General features: G+C 39.7%; 1 protein-coding gene across 4 annotated transcripts in view; it reads left to right on the plus strand.

The window, feature by feature from the left end:
- Positions 1–1,219: 1,219 nt before the first annotated feature.
- ROCK1 (Rho associated coiled-coil containing protein kinase 1) overlaps positions 1,220–15,196 on the plus strand; it is a 170,714-nt gene continuing 156,737 nt past the window's right edge. For all 4 annotated transcript variants that reach the window (XR_008650013.2, XM_063640634.1, XM_055236539.2 and 1 more), the window contains exon 1: positions 1,220–2,261. Coding sequence is in view for 3 of the 4 variants with exons in the window: in XM_063640634.1 (XP_063496704.1) it covers positions 2,169–2,261 (93 nt within the window). In the remaining variant the exon portion in view is untranslated. The remainder of the gene's footprint in view (positions 2,262–15,196) is intronic.

Consider the following 15,196-nt stretch of genomic DNA (forward strand, 5'->3'; position numbering starts at 1 on the left):
GTTTGTCTAGTTGTCTTTGTTACGATTTTTGTATAAACCAAGAACGTCCTATCTTGATATATATAGTGGATTTTATATCTAAATATTTCTTGTATTTAATAAATTGAAAATAGAAATAGACATTTTTTCAAACAATATAAGATTTTCCTAACCTCTGACTCACATCATAAGGCTGGTGGACTGTTCAGATGCTGTACGATGCTTTTTACTCCGATGCTTTTTGGTTCATCTGTAGCATTTTCCATCATGGGGTAAAAGATCCACATTTTCTATTTCTAGTGATCCTTAATTTGGCTTCTGAGCAAAAATAAAGTTTGATTAGAAATAAATTAAGGTAGATTTCCTGCTGAAACCAGTGAAGAACATAATTTTATCAGCGGGGGTGAGTGACAGGTCTTTCACCTTTCCTCACACCACAGTCAACGAAGCAATGGAACTAGGAGAAATGCCCATTATTCTCATGTCCTACATTAGTTCTGATAAAAATCACAATTAAGTTTCACTGAATGTTTTGACATTGAAATGGCAGCATTACACGTCCAGGAGAGAACTACAGTAGGGGTGTTAATGAAGTAAGAGAACTAATACGAACGACTTAAAAATATCAATTTTTTTCTACGAGATTATTTTCCTTTAAAAAAATTAAATTGAGCTTGACTTCTATTGATTGTATCTTCCGGAGTCAGTATTTTATGGCTCCCCTGACACACGCCTGGCGTGGGAGGGCTGAGCGCTGCAGCGCTTCGGAACTTTCCCAGTGAATCGTAAATGGGTTCAACGCCAGGGCTCGCGGAGGGCTGTCCATGGAGTACCACCGAAAACCAAACGTCACTGGTGCTCAATGCTGGTACCTGCTGACGAAAAGGCTTCTTGCCTAAAAAAGAACCTATTGCCCCACCCTAACAGCAACAAGGAGAACAGGCACTCTCTCCTCGTCAGGAGTCTCTGGACTGGCTGCAACTCAGAGGAAACAGAGCTGGGGCATCTGACGGGACAGCGATCAGAAGCAGCCAGAGCTCCACCTCCGTCCGGACCTCCAAGGCCGCTCCAGAGACCTGCATGGCTCCTCAGAGCCGCAAGGCGAGGACCTTGCCGGCCGCTGCTTACCCCCAGTCGACTCCTCCCAGCGGTCCGCCTTCTCCGCCTGCCTGCCCGCAAGGCCCCGCCCACCTCACCGCCCCGCCCCGCCCTGCGGAGGCGACAGCGTGCGCGCGCGCGCGGGGTCCCGGCTGGTTCCCCTTCCGAGCGTCCGCGCCCCGCATGCGCAATCTGCGCCGGCGGTCTCCGTTTGTTTGAACAGGAAGGCGGACATATTAGTCCCTCTCGGCCCCCCTCGCCCCACCCCCCAGGCATTCGCCGCCGCGACTCGCCCTTTCCCCGGCTGGGACCGCAGCCCCTCCCAGAAGCTCCCCCATCAGCAGCCGCCGGGACCCAACTATCGTCTTCCTCTTCGCCCGCTCTCCAGCCTTTCCTCTGCTAAGTCTCCATCGGGCATCGACCTCGCCCTGTCCCACCGGACACCGTAGCAGCAGCCCCAGCAGCGACGGGACAAAATGGGAGAGTGAGGCTGTCCTGCGGGGACCAGCTCGTGCCGAGACTGATCGGTGCGTCGGGCCGGGCCGAGTAGAGCCGGGGACGCGGAGCTAGACCGTCTACAGCGCCTCTGAGCGGAGCGGGCCCGGCCCGTGGCCCGAGCGGCGGCCGCAGCTGGCACAGCTCCTCACCCGCCCTTCGCTTTCGCCTTTCCTCTTCTCCCTCCCTTGTTGCCCGGAGGGAGTCTCCACCCTGCTTCTCTTTCTCTCTCCGCTCCTGCCCATCTCGGGACGGGGACCCCTCCATGGCGACGGCGGCCGGGGCCCGCTAGACTGAAGCACCTCGCCGGAGTGACGAGGCTGGTGGCGACGGCGCTGTCGGCTGTCGTAAGGGGCTGCCGGGTGGAATGCGACTCTGGGCGTTCGAGCGGCTGTGGGTCGCTGTTGCCCCTGGCCCGGGGTCTGGAGAGCGGAGGTTCTCTCAGTGAGGGGAAGAAGGGGGAACCGGGCGCACCTGGTGACCCTGAGGTTCCGGCTCCTCCGTCCCGCGGCTGCGAACCCACTGCGGAGGAAGTTGGTTGAAATTGCTTTCCGCTGCTGGTGCTGGTACGAGGGCATTGTCACAGCAGCAGCAACATGTCGACTGGGGACAGTTTTGAGACTCGATTTGAAAAAATCGACAACCTGCTGCGGGATCCCAAATCGGAAGTGAATTCGGATTGTTTGCTGGTGAGTAGCGCTGTTCTCTTTTGCTTGTCTGGGGTTTTGCATGTCTTTCCTTCCTCTTGCATTAGCCTGGTTCGCTGCAAAAGGAAGTCTCAGGTGTGCCTAATCGTCTTGGAAAACGCTAGATTTCTGTTTCCTGAAGAATCTTGGAGTACCATTAACATCTCATGGCGTGGTCCTATTTTTTGACTGGCTCTGTACTAACTACTCTGAACTTTTAATTCAGACTCAGTTCATGAGTACCCGAAAGATACTTACAAACTACTATTGCAGGCATCCTATAAAAAGTTATCACGTCAGAGTTACTGCAACGTATATAGTTTGTTGAATGGCCATCGTAGTAATATTAATTTTTCTGATCCGTTTGACAGTTAAATTGGAAAGACTACTTTGCCTTTTTTTTTTTTTTTTTCGATTTAGCTCCTAGGGGTTTAGTTTTTAGCCTTGAAAGTGATAACGGAGAATTGATATTGAGGAAGTGATTTTTAAGCCAAAATTTCATAGGTGATTTGAGTTTGAAGGAACTTTTTGCTGAACTGTTGTAAAAACCCAAGATGATTGGTCATAGGTAATTACAGTGTTAACTTATTTTATTATATTAGTGGTTACAAAAGTACGTACTGTCTTTTTGGTGGTGTGGCACCTAACATTGTCACATGTAAAACATTCTAAAGAGGGTTTTATGACGTGAAAAACCAAAATTCCATTTTAAAAATAGTTAAGTGGTTGAATTGGAATTCTTAGGTTTGATACATTTCCTCTGTAAACGAGTTTCTGAACAACTAAGGATTATATAATGTTTCTTAGTCCAAACAAAACCACATAATCTCTAAAATAAGGTTTCAGGGAGCATGTATATGGACAGGATTTCACAATGTATTTGGTGAAATAATGTTAGATATGCTCAATTTTGGGGATTAAGATTAAGGAAAAAAATAATACCATTCAAAGGAATAATACAATTCAAAAATCCCATCTTGAATCAAAGGAAAATTAATATAGATTGTTTAAAATTAACGTGCATTTCAGTTACTCTAAATTTCTGTTTATTTGTATTTTTCCACGTGTATGGGTTTTACAAGAAGCTTCCCAAAGCTTTCAGAATTGTTCTAAGCATCCCTGACCAGGAAATAAGAGTATTATGGGTTGTTTGAAATGTCTCACCACATTATGGATGCTCTTTATATTGAGAAATAGTGAAGAAGGTTGATGCGTAATAGATTTTAAAACATTTTATTAAACGAGATAAGTGGAAGGAATTGGAATATATCTTTCTAGTAAGGATTTCTATAACTTCTGAGAAGTCTGATTTATCTTTCAATATTTATCCAGTTTTCGTATATTTTTGATTTTATTTTGCTTTTCGATCTCCTTATTACATGAGGTGGTGTTATAGGGAGGGTTTAGTAGCTTTCTTTTTTTTTTAAATCATCTTCTAGCCTCTTGCTATAGCTTCATTTGGTGGGGACCTTTATTTAGATGTGGAGGATACAAGGAAATATAAGTCATGGACTCTTTCCCTGAGAGTCCAATCTATTTAATGGAAGACAAAACCTTGTCTCACATATATACACAGAAACAAAGCTAAACACTTCACAGATTGAGAAAACGTGATAAATTCCAGATGATTGTTTAGATAATGTATGTTCTTGGAAATTGAGAGGAAGAAGTCACTGTGAGTTGAGAGAGCCAAAGTATGTTTTATTTATTTATTTATTTATTTATTTATTTATTTATTTATTTATTTTTTTGAGGAGTCTCGCTCTGTCGCCCAGGCTGGAGTGCAGTAGCGCAATCTCGGCTCACTGAAAGCTCCGCCTCCCGGGTTCACGCCATTCTCCTGCCTCAGCCTCTCCGAGTAGCTGGGACTACAGGCGCCCGCCACCACGCCCGGCTAATTTTTTTGTATTTTTTAGTAGAGACGGGGTTTCACCGTGGTCTCGATCTCCTGACCTCGTGATCCGCCCGCCTCGGCCTCCCAAAGTGCTGGGATTACAAGCGTGAGCCACAGCGCCCGGCCTCAAAGTATGTTTTATGATGGATGGATAGGATTTAGATAGAGGGTACTCAAGAGGAATGGAGGATAACCTGAATAGAGGGTGGAGACATGACTGTCTATGACACGTTTGGGGAAACAAGGAAGATAAGGTTGGAAGGAAATATTAGGGTTAGATTGTGGAAGATTTGATTGGTAGGCTAAGGATTTTGGACTGCCTTTACAATGTTGTGGCTATTAAATATTTATAAATAAGACCGTGCTAGGATGAATGAAGAAGATGAATCTAGTGTGTGGAAGATGGGAGAGCATGGGAAAAGATTGGAGAGACAGTGAGATTGGACAGTTTTTAAAAATTATTATTATTGTAATAGTCCAGAAATGATTGAAGCCCAAAATTGGGGCATGAGAATGAGAAGAGAAGAATAGTGGAACTTTATTGGCAGGGAAAAGAAGGGGAACCAAAGAGAGAGGCAATAGTCAGATGACTCTAGAAAGGGTGAGCCTGGATTATAGGGAGAATGGTAAAAATAGCAAAGTCAGGTTTGGAAATTGCTTGGGAAGAATAGGCCTACAGATAAATTCAATTTTAGATTCGTTGTGTTTGAGGGGATAGTGGAGCAATCATGAGAAAATGACCTGTAGACTGTTGGAGACACAGAACTGAGCTCATAATTACAGACAATGATTTGGAAGTCATTTACACAAAGGTGCAAGTTGATATAACGGTAAAGGGAGAAACAATGGAGGGAAAACTGAGGGTGAAAGATGAAGGTTGAACAAAGAGGAAGAGTGGAGGAAGTAAGCCATCAAGGCCTCCAAAGTTAGGACAGCCAGGTATCATGGAGCCTATCACTTCTAAAACAACATTTTGTTAAAGAGAATAGTCAACAGACAGATTTGGTTGTTTTTTTCCCCTTGAAATCTTATAATCTTGTCCCCTTTTTCTGTTTAGTTCCACAGCTGTTTATTGATAGCTGTTAACTGAAATTTTATTACCCTGTCAATCTGAACTTGGTAAAGACTGAATTTTCCTTTTTTTTTTTCTGAGATGGAATCTCACTCTGTTGCCCAGGCTGGAGTGCAGTGGCGTGATCTTGGCTCACTGCAACGTCCGACTCCCGGGTTCAAGTGATTCTCCTGCCTCCGGGTAGTTGGGATTACACGCGTGCACTACCACGCCTGGCTAATTTTTGTAGTTTTAGTAGAGATGGGGTTTCACCATGTTGGCCAGGCTGTTCTTGTACTCCTGACCCCAAGTAATCCGCCTGCCTTGGCCTCCCAAAGTACTGGGATTACAGGCGTGAGCCACTGTGCCTGGCCCAAGACTGAATTTCCTTTAGAGACAAAAAATCCTTTTTCTGGTTTTGTAGTATCTAGCATGAATTTTCTTCGCATGATGTTTTATGTTTAACATTGAGCATTCATTCGTTCATTCATTCATTCTGTCATTCAGAGTGACCTATCAGGTGACTTCAGCTTTTTCAGTGAGTCTGTTCTTGTTCTTCCCTATCTGGACTTTGGACCTCACATATAGGAACAAAACTCCTTTTACATTGGTTGCCTTTTTCTGTTATTTTGACTCTTGTTGATTTGTGTAACTGATACTTACTTATTAGTGTGTATTATGTGCCACGTGCAGTCCTTTAGTTCTAGAGTTTTTTTTGTAATCCCAAAAATAATATTTTCAAATTGTTTCTTCTCTACCTCCTTTACTAGATTCATGCTTAGAAATGGAAACTTCCAAATCTTTTGGTTTCAGAAGTTTGCTGGTATATGTCCTTTTAAACTACCTTACCCACTAGACAGCTTTTTTGTTGAGACATTAATGATGAATAGCATCCGTAATCTGAAATTTGAAGTGCTCAAAATCTGAAACTTTTTGAGTGCTGACATGACGTCACAAGTGGAAAATTCCACATCTGACCTTGTGAGATGGGTTGCAGTCAAAATGCAGTCAGAACTTTGTTTCATGCACAAAATTATTAAAATATTGCATAAAATGACCTTCAGGTTGTTGTGTGTAAGGTATGTATGAGACGTAAATGAATTTCTTATTTAGACTTGGTCCTCATCCCTAGGGTATCTTATGTATATGCAAATATTTTAAAATCTGAAAAAGTCTTCAGTCTGAAACACTTCTAGTTCCAAGCATTGTAAACAAGGGATACTCAACCTGCAGTAGTTTAGAATAATGTAGCTGGAAGAACTCTGATAAGTGGCTATCCAGCCTTTTCTTGAACACCTATAATTTTTTTCAAGAACTAAGTAAGTTCAATCTTCATATTATATAAATGCTAAAATAGTCTGCAAATACTAAAATACATTATGATAACCATTCACTTGTTTCCTAGAGCATTCACATTAGTCACCTTTGGTTTTCTGTAAGTCAGATTCTTTACAGTGTCCTAATGGTTGTCTTTCTTACTGGCCATGTTACAGTTTATAAGGATTATCGGGAGCTATTTCTCTTTTCCTGACTTCCTTATCTTCTAATTATTTTGTCTAGGGCCTGTAATAATTTCTCAGTGATTTTGAGTACCTTTGAAAACAGAATAACAGATGGAGATTAGTTAAGTCTGTTTAACCTTTGCAGAGGAAAAGATGCTTATGATTTGTAAATTAAATAGGAAAAACAAGGCCGGGTGCAGTGGCTCGCTCCTGGAAGGCTGAGGCCAGAGAATTGCTTGAGCCTAGGACGGGGAGGTTGCAGTGAGCTGAGATTGTGCCACTGCACTCCAGCCTGGACGACACAGTGAGAACTTGTCTCAAAAAAAAAGAAAAGGAAAAACGAAAATGGTTAGGAGGATTATAGATACATTTGTTTTGAAGTTTGACATACTTTTCATGAAAATATCTTGCTTGTAGCATATTTATTAGCACACTGCTTCATGACGCCTGTTAAGAACATGACCTTTCCACTTTTCTTCTGGCTGTTGGAGGTGTAGCAACGGGTGAGTGGAGGAGACTGAAGGGAACCAGTGTTAGTCAAATAGTGCATGTTGAGTTCTAACACTGTGCTGTTTGTCACTACTATTTCTTATTAGGGAGTTTTTCAGAATGTGGAAGATAAATGTAAATGAAATTTCTGGTGTTAGTCTTTGAGTTTTTCTTCCTTTAAATTATCTTCCTGGGCTCTCTTGACCTAGTGCTTTCCCATCTTTTCATTCTTCTTTTTTTCTTTTCCTCAATCTTTGGCCTATCATACTTTGTCTTCACTCTCTTGAAGAATTCATCCATTCTTACAGCTTCAATTACTGTTATCTCTATGCACATGATACTCAAATCTTTATTTTTTAGTCTTTTGTTTCAAACCTTAAATATCTGACTGCCTTGTAAGCATTTCTACTTGGATGTCATGTTAGTCTCAAATCCCTCATATTCCAAAACAAGCTTCTTCCCATAAACTTACCTGTTTTGTCATTAATTCCACTATTGTCCCTGTCACTAAACTGGAATTTTTGTTGTGAACTTTTTTGACAGTGTTAGTCCACACATTGGGTTATTACAGCAGATTTTGGGTAGCATTTTAGAATCTAGATTATTGCCGTCTAATCCCCTGTATGCTTTGCCAGTTGAATTGATCAGTTTTGGGGGTATATTACTCTTGGAATGAAAAGACCTGAGGTCATTAAATCTTTGAGCCTTAAAGTTGTATCTCTGCCAGTGTTCCTAATTTGTGAGTTAATAGGTGTTATTGGTATCAGTTGCATATCTGGTTAGTTTGGACCAGACTTTTTTGGATGTTAGTATGTTGAAGGAACTTCTTTTAAAAAAACAAGTTACTCTCCTAATTCATTTTTATTCATTCAGCAAATCTTTGTATAGGGCCTAAACTTGGATTGAAATCTAGGCTCTGACATGTATTTGCTGAAATATTTTAGGGAGTTATTTTAACCTCTGAATGCTGTTTCATCTTCAGAAAAATAAGAGGGGATAAAAGTACTAGATTGTTGTAAGAATTGAATAATATAGTCAAAGCAACTATCACAGCATTTGGTATTTAGTAAGCATTTGTAATATTGTCATATTTATAGTATTTCTGTTATATACTAGTCAGTGTGCTTAGTCTAGAAGTTGATATTTATTGTCTTCTGTAAGTACAGAGTAATTTATCTGGCACCTCAAGCTGCTCAAATTCATAATCTAGCTGTGCGTTATTGACATGTAAGCCAATTGTAACTGAAAATTGAGACATTTATTAGTAGATAGATTCAGTAAATGGGGAAGATCTTTTAGAGATTGTTTATTCGTTTAGTCGTGATTTATAACATGGTATCTACTTTGTGCCAAGGGTTTAGTTGGATATAAAAGGCAATTGGGAACTAATTTATGGAGATTGAGTTATCTTGTTCTCTTTCTGTGTGTATCTTTTATTCTTTCAGTGTGTGTTCTGTATATAGGCCCTCTTGCACTACAGGCACCCTGTGGGTGTGTAGAGAGGTGGCTCAGAGTAACAGCTGAGATATGAATTGGTTAATTCATTAATCTTTTGAGTCAGAAATGTTTTTTTTCGCCCAGGCCGGAGTGCCGTGGTGCTATCTTGGCTCACTGCATACTCCACCTCCCAGGTTCATGCCATTCTCCTGCCTCAGCCTCCCGAGTAGCTGGGACTACAGGCGCCCACCACCGCGCCCAGCTAATTTTTTGTATTTTTAGTAGAGATGGGGTTTCACCGTGTTAGCCAGGGTGGTCTCGATCTCCTGGCCTCGTGATCCGCCCACCTCAGCCTCCCAAAGTGCTGGGATTACAGGCATGAGCTGCCACGCCCTGCCCAGAAATGTTTTTAATCCAGAAGAAGGAACTACATATAAAATTTTATGTTGAATAAAGAGTAAATTCTCAGTTTTAGATTAGACTTTGCATAACTTTACACCAGTTTTACTTCACGATTATAAGTTTTGGTGTTATGGATATATGGTGAAAACTATAGATTCTATTATGATAATTGATAGAAAAACCCACTTATCAGGAAATGTTATATATAGAGTTATATTGCTGAAGATAATCCAATAGCTCTACTTCTCCATTCTTCATCCCCACTAAAAAGGGGGTGTATCCATTTAGTTTAAGTCCACAGTATAGCTGTTGGATACGACACACATGTATTCAAGAAGATGAACAGGTAGTACTGCAATTCACAGTGAAAAGTATTTATTCTTAAAAATATGCCATTAGTGTGGTGTGAAAAGAACACTGGACTGAAAATTCAGAGCATAGTCTTGTTTTGCTGTTAAATCTCTGTGTAACGAAATACATCATTTTTCTTATCTAGGCTTCAGTTTCCGTATTTGTAGAACAAAGGGTTGGACCAGATAGTTGCTGATGTCCCTTGTGTCTCTGAAAATTCTGTGATAGGCCTGGCATGGTGGCTCATGCCTGTAATCCCAGCACTTTTGGAGGCCAAGGTGCAAGTATCCCTTGAGCCCAGGAATTTGAGACCGGCTTGAGCAACAGAGAAGGACCTCGGCTCTACAAAAAAAGTAAAAATATTACCTGGGTGTTGTGGCTTCCACCTGTAGTCTCAGCTACTTGGGAGGTTGAGGTAGGAAGATCGCTTGAGCCCAGGAGGTTGAGGCTGCAGTGAGCCATGTTGGTGCCACTGCACTCTAGCCTGGTTGTCAAAGTGAGACTCTGTCTCAAAAAAAATAAATAAATAAAATTTATTAAAATCTATGAGACTTTGTTTATTACACTTCAATTAAAACTTCAAAAAATTGTCTTTGATTTATTATTTAAGAAATAAAACTTAAACAGTTAAATGATGTTGGGGTAGAAATATAAGACTGTCAACCATCTTTGGTAAGTGCTTTTTTTGGAACTAGTTCCTAAATTAATTTCAGTAGTTATATTTGCCATTATTTTTTGAATTTGTGACTTATGTTCAGAACTGTAGGGGTTTGTACTTTCTGAACAGAGGAAGTGTAATTTTTTATTTGTATATCTATTAAAATGTAAAGATACAGTTTTCTTCTCTAATATACTTGCCCTCTCTGTTTGAGATTATGAAATATAGAGTATATTTTATTACAGTTCCTAAACAATTAATAGGAAGGTAGATGTTCAAATTAACATCCAAAGTCTGATATCTCAGGGAGGTGAGAGGTTATCTTATACTTGTGTTATATTAAGGGTAAGCCAACCTGTGCCCCTCTTAATTGATCCATACTTCTGATACCAGATTTTTGGCAAGAAATTGAAAATTTTCTCAGATTGTTGTCTTGAACTACTTTTTTTTTTTGAGACAGGGTCTGGCCCTGTCACCCAGGCTGAAGTGTGGTGGCATGATCTCAGCTCACTGCAGCCTCCACCTCCCGAGCTCAAGCCATTCTTCTGCCTCAGCCTCTTGAGTAACTGGGACTACAGGCATGCGCCACCATGCCTGGCTAATTTTTGTATTTTTTTTGGTAGAGATGGGGTTTTGCCATGTTGCCCAGACTGGTCTCAAGTGAGCCACTGGCCTCAGCCTCCCAAAGTGCGAGGATTACAGGCATGAGCCACAGCACCCAGCCCTCAAACTAATTTTGAAACAGTGGACTGCAATTAACTTTCCTTTTTCTCTTTTCTGTTATTCATTCATTCATTTGACAAATGTTTATTTGGTGTGTACTGTGTGCTAGGAATTCTGCTATGCAATGGAACACCATGGTGAATAAAAACAAACATGCCCCGCTTTCATGGAATTTATAGTGTCAGGAAAAGGATTAATTAAATGTCTATCACACTAAGATAGGAGTGGGGTATGGTGAAGGGCAGGTAAGAGATATGATCATGACTTTCCTTTAAGGTTTGGTTTACTTGTAAAGCAATTAAGTGTATAGTTTTCAGATATGAGGCTGTAGATTGTATCAGATTCACTTGAGGCACTTGTTAAAAATGGAATCTGGGATCTTGCGTAGACAAACAAAATCACAGTTTTTTGGGATGATTCTTAGGATTTGCATGAGATGTGGATTCTTAGACACACTCAAGTTTGAAAACTGTTGTTACAGTGGAAAGAATGTGAATTTTCGTTCTGTTTGGTAATTTTATAATGAAAAATTTCAAATATACGCAGAAGTAGGGAAAATAGGATAGTGAACTCCTGTTACTCAGATTTTGCAGTTTTCAAAATGTCATCACATTTGATTTCATTAATAACCCTTTTTCTTACCAAAATATTTTAAAGTAAATTCCATATATTTTCGTTTCATCCTTACATACTTCAGTAAGCATCTTTGAAAAAAAAAAGGACATTTTCTTACATAATCATAATGGCCATTATCATGCCTAGCAAAATTAAAAGTGCTTTGGTATCATTAATTCCCAGTTTATATTCATATTTCTGATTGTCTAAAACAGTGTCTATTTTACAGTTGCTTTATTAGAATCTGGATCCAAAGTCCAAATGTTGCTTTTCTTTGGTTAGGTCCTTTAAGAGTCTTTTAAGTCTCTTCTGAATATAGAGAAATCTCATTCCCCCAACTTCTCCAACTCCCCTCCCCCTGCATGTTGAAGGAACTAGGTCAGTGGTACTATACAGGACCTTGTTTTACATTTTGGATTTTTCTTTTTACTTTCCTAATGATGTAATTTAACTTCTTCCTGTATTTTCCATATTTCCTATAAAATGGTAGTTAGATCTAAAAGCTTGATTTACTTATTTCATATTTCTAGTCAAGGGTACTTAATAGATTGTATTTTCTTTTGCCTCACACGGAGGTGCATAATGTCTCCCTGGCCCGTAGTGATGCTAAGGTTGACCATTCTGTTCAGGTGGCATCAGTCTGTGATAACTTCCTGTAAGAATCCTTCATTAACCTTTCATCTAATGGTTCCATTCATTCATGATCTTTAGCTGAATCCCTGTTATTTCATTAGGGAATAGCAAAATAATGATTTTCTACACTTGATCTTAGCCAAAAGGCCGAGAAGCGATAAAATAATGATTTTCTAATTGTGTTATTCCTTTCACATTTATTAACTGTAATTCCTCTGTTAAGAGTAGAACTTTTACATATTAATATCAGCTAGGGCTGTATGTTTACCATGAAATCCAATTCATGAAATACAGGATGAATGCTTCAATCTTTTCCTTAATTGCCACTTTTTATAGCAAGGTATTTTGGAGACTTATTATGATAGATATGCCACAAACTGGGTAATTTGAGGGGAGTTTAAGTAAAGGACTATTTACAAAGGTATAGATAATATTTAAGGAAACTGGTAGGGATAGTGCAGTGCTCTGTGACTAGTCACAGTGAGGAAGGGAGTTACGATCGCTTCTAGGCCAGCAGGAAACAGGGAAGAGGAAAGCAGCTGAGGAGGGTAGCTCTATGGAAGAGGGCTGTCTGACAGGGAGTTTGCTTTCAAGTAAAGAGGAGCTTGTTGATCAGGTATTAAGGGAGACAGAGGAATATATCCCCTACCCTTATTCTCCTCCTTCCCTACATACAGTCTCCTTCTGAGATCTCCCATTACCTGAAAAGCTAATATGCGAAAGAGCCTGTTGATATGATCCATATGAGTTACAAACAAGACATAACCAACATTTATTTATTTATTTCGCTCTTTTTTTTTTTTTTAATTTTTGGCATCATTATAAACACATTTAAAAATATTTTTGGTGTGTTTTTAGTCAATTTATGTCATCCTTGCTGATACTCAGTTTGTCCTGTCTTTGGCTAATGGGGGCTTCTTCAGGTTGATTCTCATGTTATTTGTATATGACCCTAATTATCTTTGATAGAGCTTCCTTGTTTTTTTTTTTTCTGCAATAAGGTACTCAGGCTCATCTTGTACATTTCTTGCCTCAGACTTGGAAATCAGCCATTCCTCCAGGAAACTCTTTCCTTTTGGTGGGGAATGCTTTCCTTTACGACTGGTTGAAATTGTTTCTTGTCCTTGTTCAGTGAATAGAGCTATAATATTTTATTTTTGAAAAGAAGAAAAAGTGCTTTTTACTGATTATTTCACCAACTTCTTGTCAGTTAGGCTGTTTCCTTTTAGGTTGTTTTTTTTTTTTCCCAGTACTTAAAAAGTACTTTCTTTCCTTTTTGATTTAATTTTATTTTATTGTGTATGTGAAACATTTACATGCTTTTTGGTTGGTTTGGGTTTTTTTGTTTTTGTTTTTGTTTTGAGATAGTCTTGCTCTGTCGCCCAGGCTGGAGTGCAGTGGCACCATCTCGGCTCACTGTAACCTCCTCCCCCCAGGTTCAAGCAATTCTTCTGACTCAGTCTCCCGAGTAGCTGGGACTACAGGCATGTGCCACCATGCCCGGCTAATTTTTGTATCTTTAGTAGAGGTAGGGTTTTGCATGTTGGCCAGGCTGGTCTCGAACTCCTGAGCTCAAGTGATCTTGCCTGCCTCAGCCTCCCAAAGTGTTGGGATTATAGGCATGGGCCACTGCGCCCTGCCTGTTTTTTGAGACAGGGTCTTGCTGTGTCCCCCAGGCTGGAGTGCAGTGGCATGATCACGGTTCACTGCAGCCTCTTCCTCCTGGGCTCAAGCAATTCTCTCACTTCAGTCTCCTGAGTGGCTAGGACTACAGGCACGTGCTACCATGCCTGGCTGATTTTAAAAATGTTTTGTAGAGATGGAGTCTCGCCGTGTTGCCTAGGCCAGGATCAAACTCCTAGGCTCAAGGGATCCTCCTACCACAACCTCCCAAAGTGTTGGAATTAAAGGTGTGAGCTACTGTGCCAGGCCCATTTACGTGGTTTAAAAGTTAAAACTATACAAGATATATTCAGAATATTCTTACTTTGATCCACATCTCTCTACCCTGTTCTTTTCCCTTTACTGTTTTTTTGATTTGACGTTTCAGTGTTTATTCTTATAAATATAAGCAAATATATATCCATATACATAGATATATACATAGATATATTTATATGCATATTTTTTATCACTTTCTTACACAAAAGTAGCATGCTACATATTGGTGTATGATTTTCCTCATTCCTTTTTACAGCTGCGTCCTGTTCCATTTTGTGGGTGTTAACATTGTTTATTCAGTCTCCTATGGATGGACATTGGAGTTGTTTATATTTTTACCAGTATGTCTTTGGAGTAGATTCCTAGAAGTGAGATTGCTGGGTTAAAGACACGTGCATATATAAGTATGCTCACTGTTAAAATACTCTCCCTCTCCTAAGAGTTGTGCTATTTTACATTTCCACTAGTAATGATATGGGATTGTCTGTTGTCCTCACCAACAATATGTTTTAAGACTTTTGAATTTTTGTCCATTTAATAGGTGACAAGTGGTATTTCAGTATAATTTGAATTTGAATTTTATTTTCTATTTTTTCTATTCTAATATTAATTTTAATTTCTGTTCTCATGAGTAAGGTTGAATATCTTTTCATATTTTAAGGGCTATTTGAATTCCTTCTGTGATTTGCCAGTCCATATTTTTTGTTCATTTTAAATTGTTTTTCTTCTCAGTTTTTAGAAGCTCTTTATATATTAGGGAGCTTAGCCCTTTTTCTGTGGTAAAATGCAGATTTTTTTTTTTTTTGCAATTTTTCATGTTTTAGACTTTGCTTCGGCATTTTGTTACTTTGCCGCACAATTTTTAAATGTCTCCAAATTATCAGTCTTTTGTTGCTTCAAAATTTTGAGTCATAGTTAGAAAGGTTTCCCCTATGTCCAGATCATAAAGGAATTCATCCATATTTTCTCTGATGCTTAACGTTTTTTTCAGTTTTTACTTTGAAATCTACTTGGAATTTATCATGTATGGTAAATTTTGAGATACATCCAATTTTATCTTTATTCAAATGGCTATCTGGTTATCTCCACAGCATTTATTTTAAAATGCCTATGTTTGTTGGTTGGCAGTGCTACTTTCCTCATATATTAAATTTCCATGTGTACTTGGGATTATTTCTAACCTTCTGTTCCATTGGTCTCTCTTGCTTTTTCATGTGCTAATACCACACTGTGTCAATTATA

This window comes from Symphalangus syndactylus, chromosome 1 (assembly GCF_028878055.3).
Source record: "Symphalangus syndactylus isolate Jambi chromosome 1, NHGRI_mSymSyn1-v2.1_pri, whole genome shotgun sequence".
NCBI lineage: Eukaryota > Metazoa > Chordata > Mammalia > Primates > Hylobatidae > Symphalangus > Symphalangus syndactylus.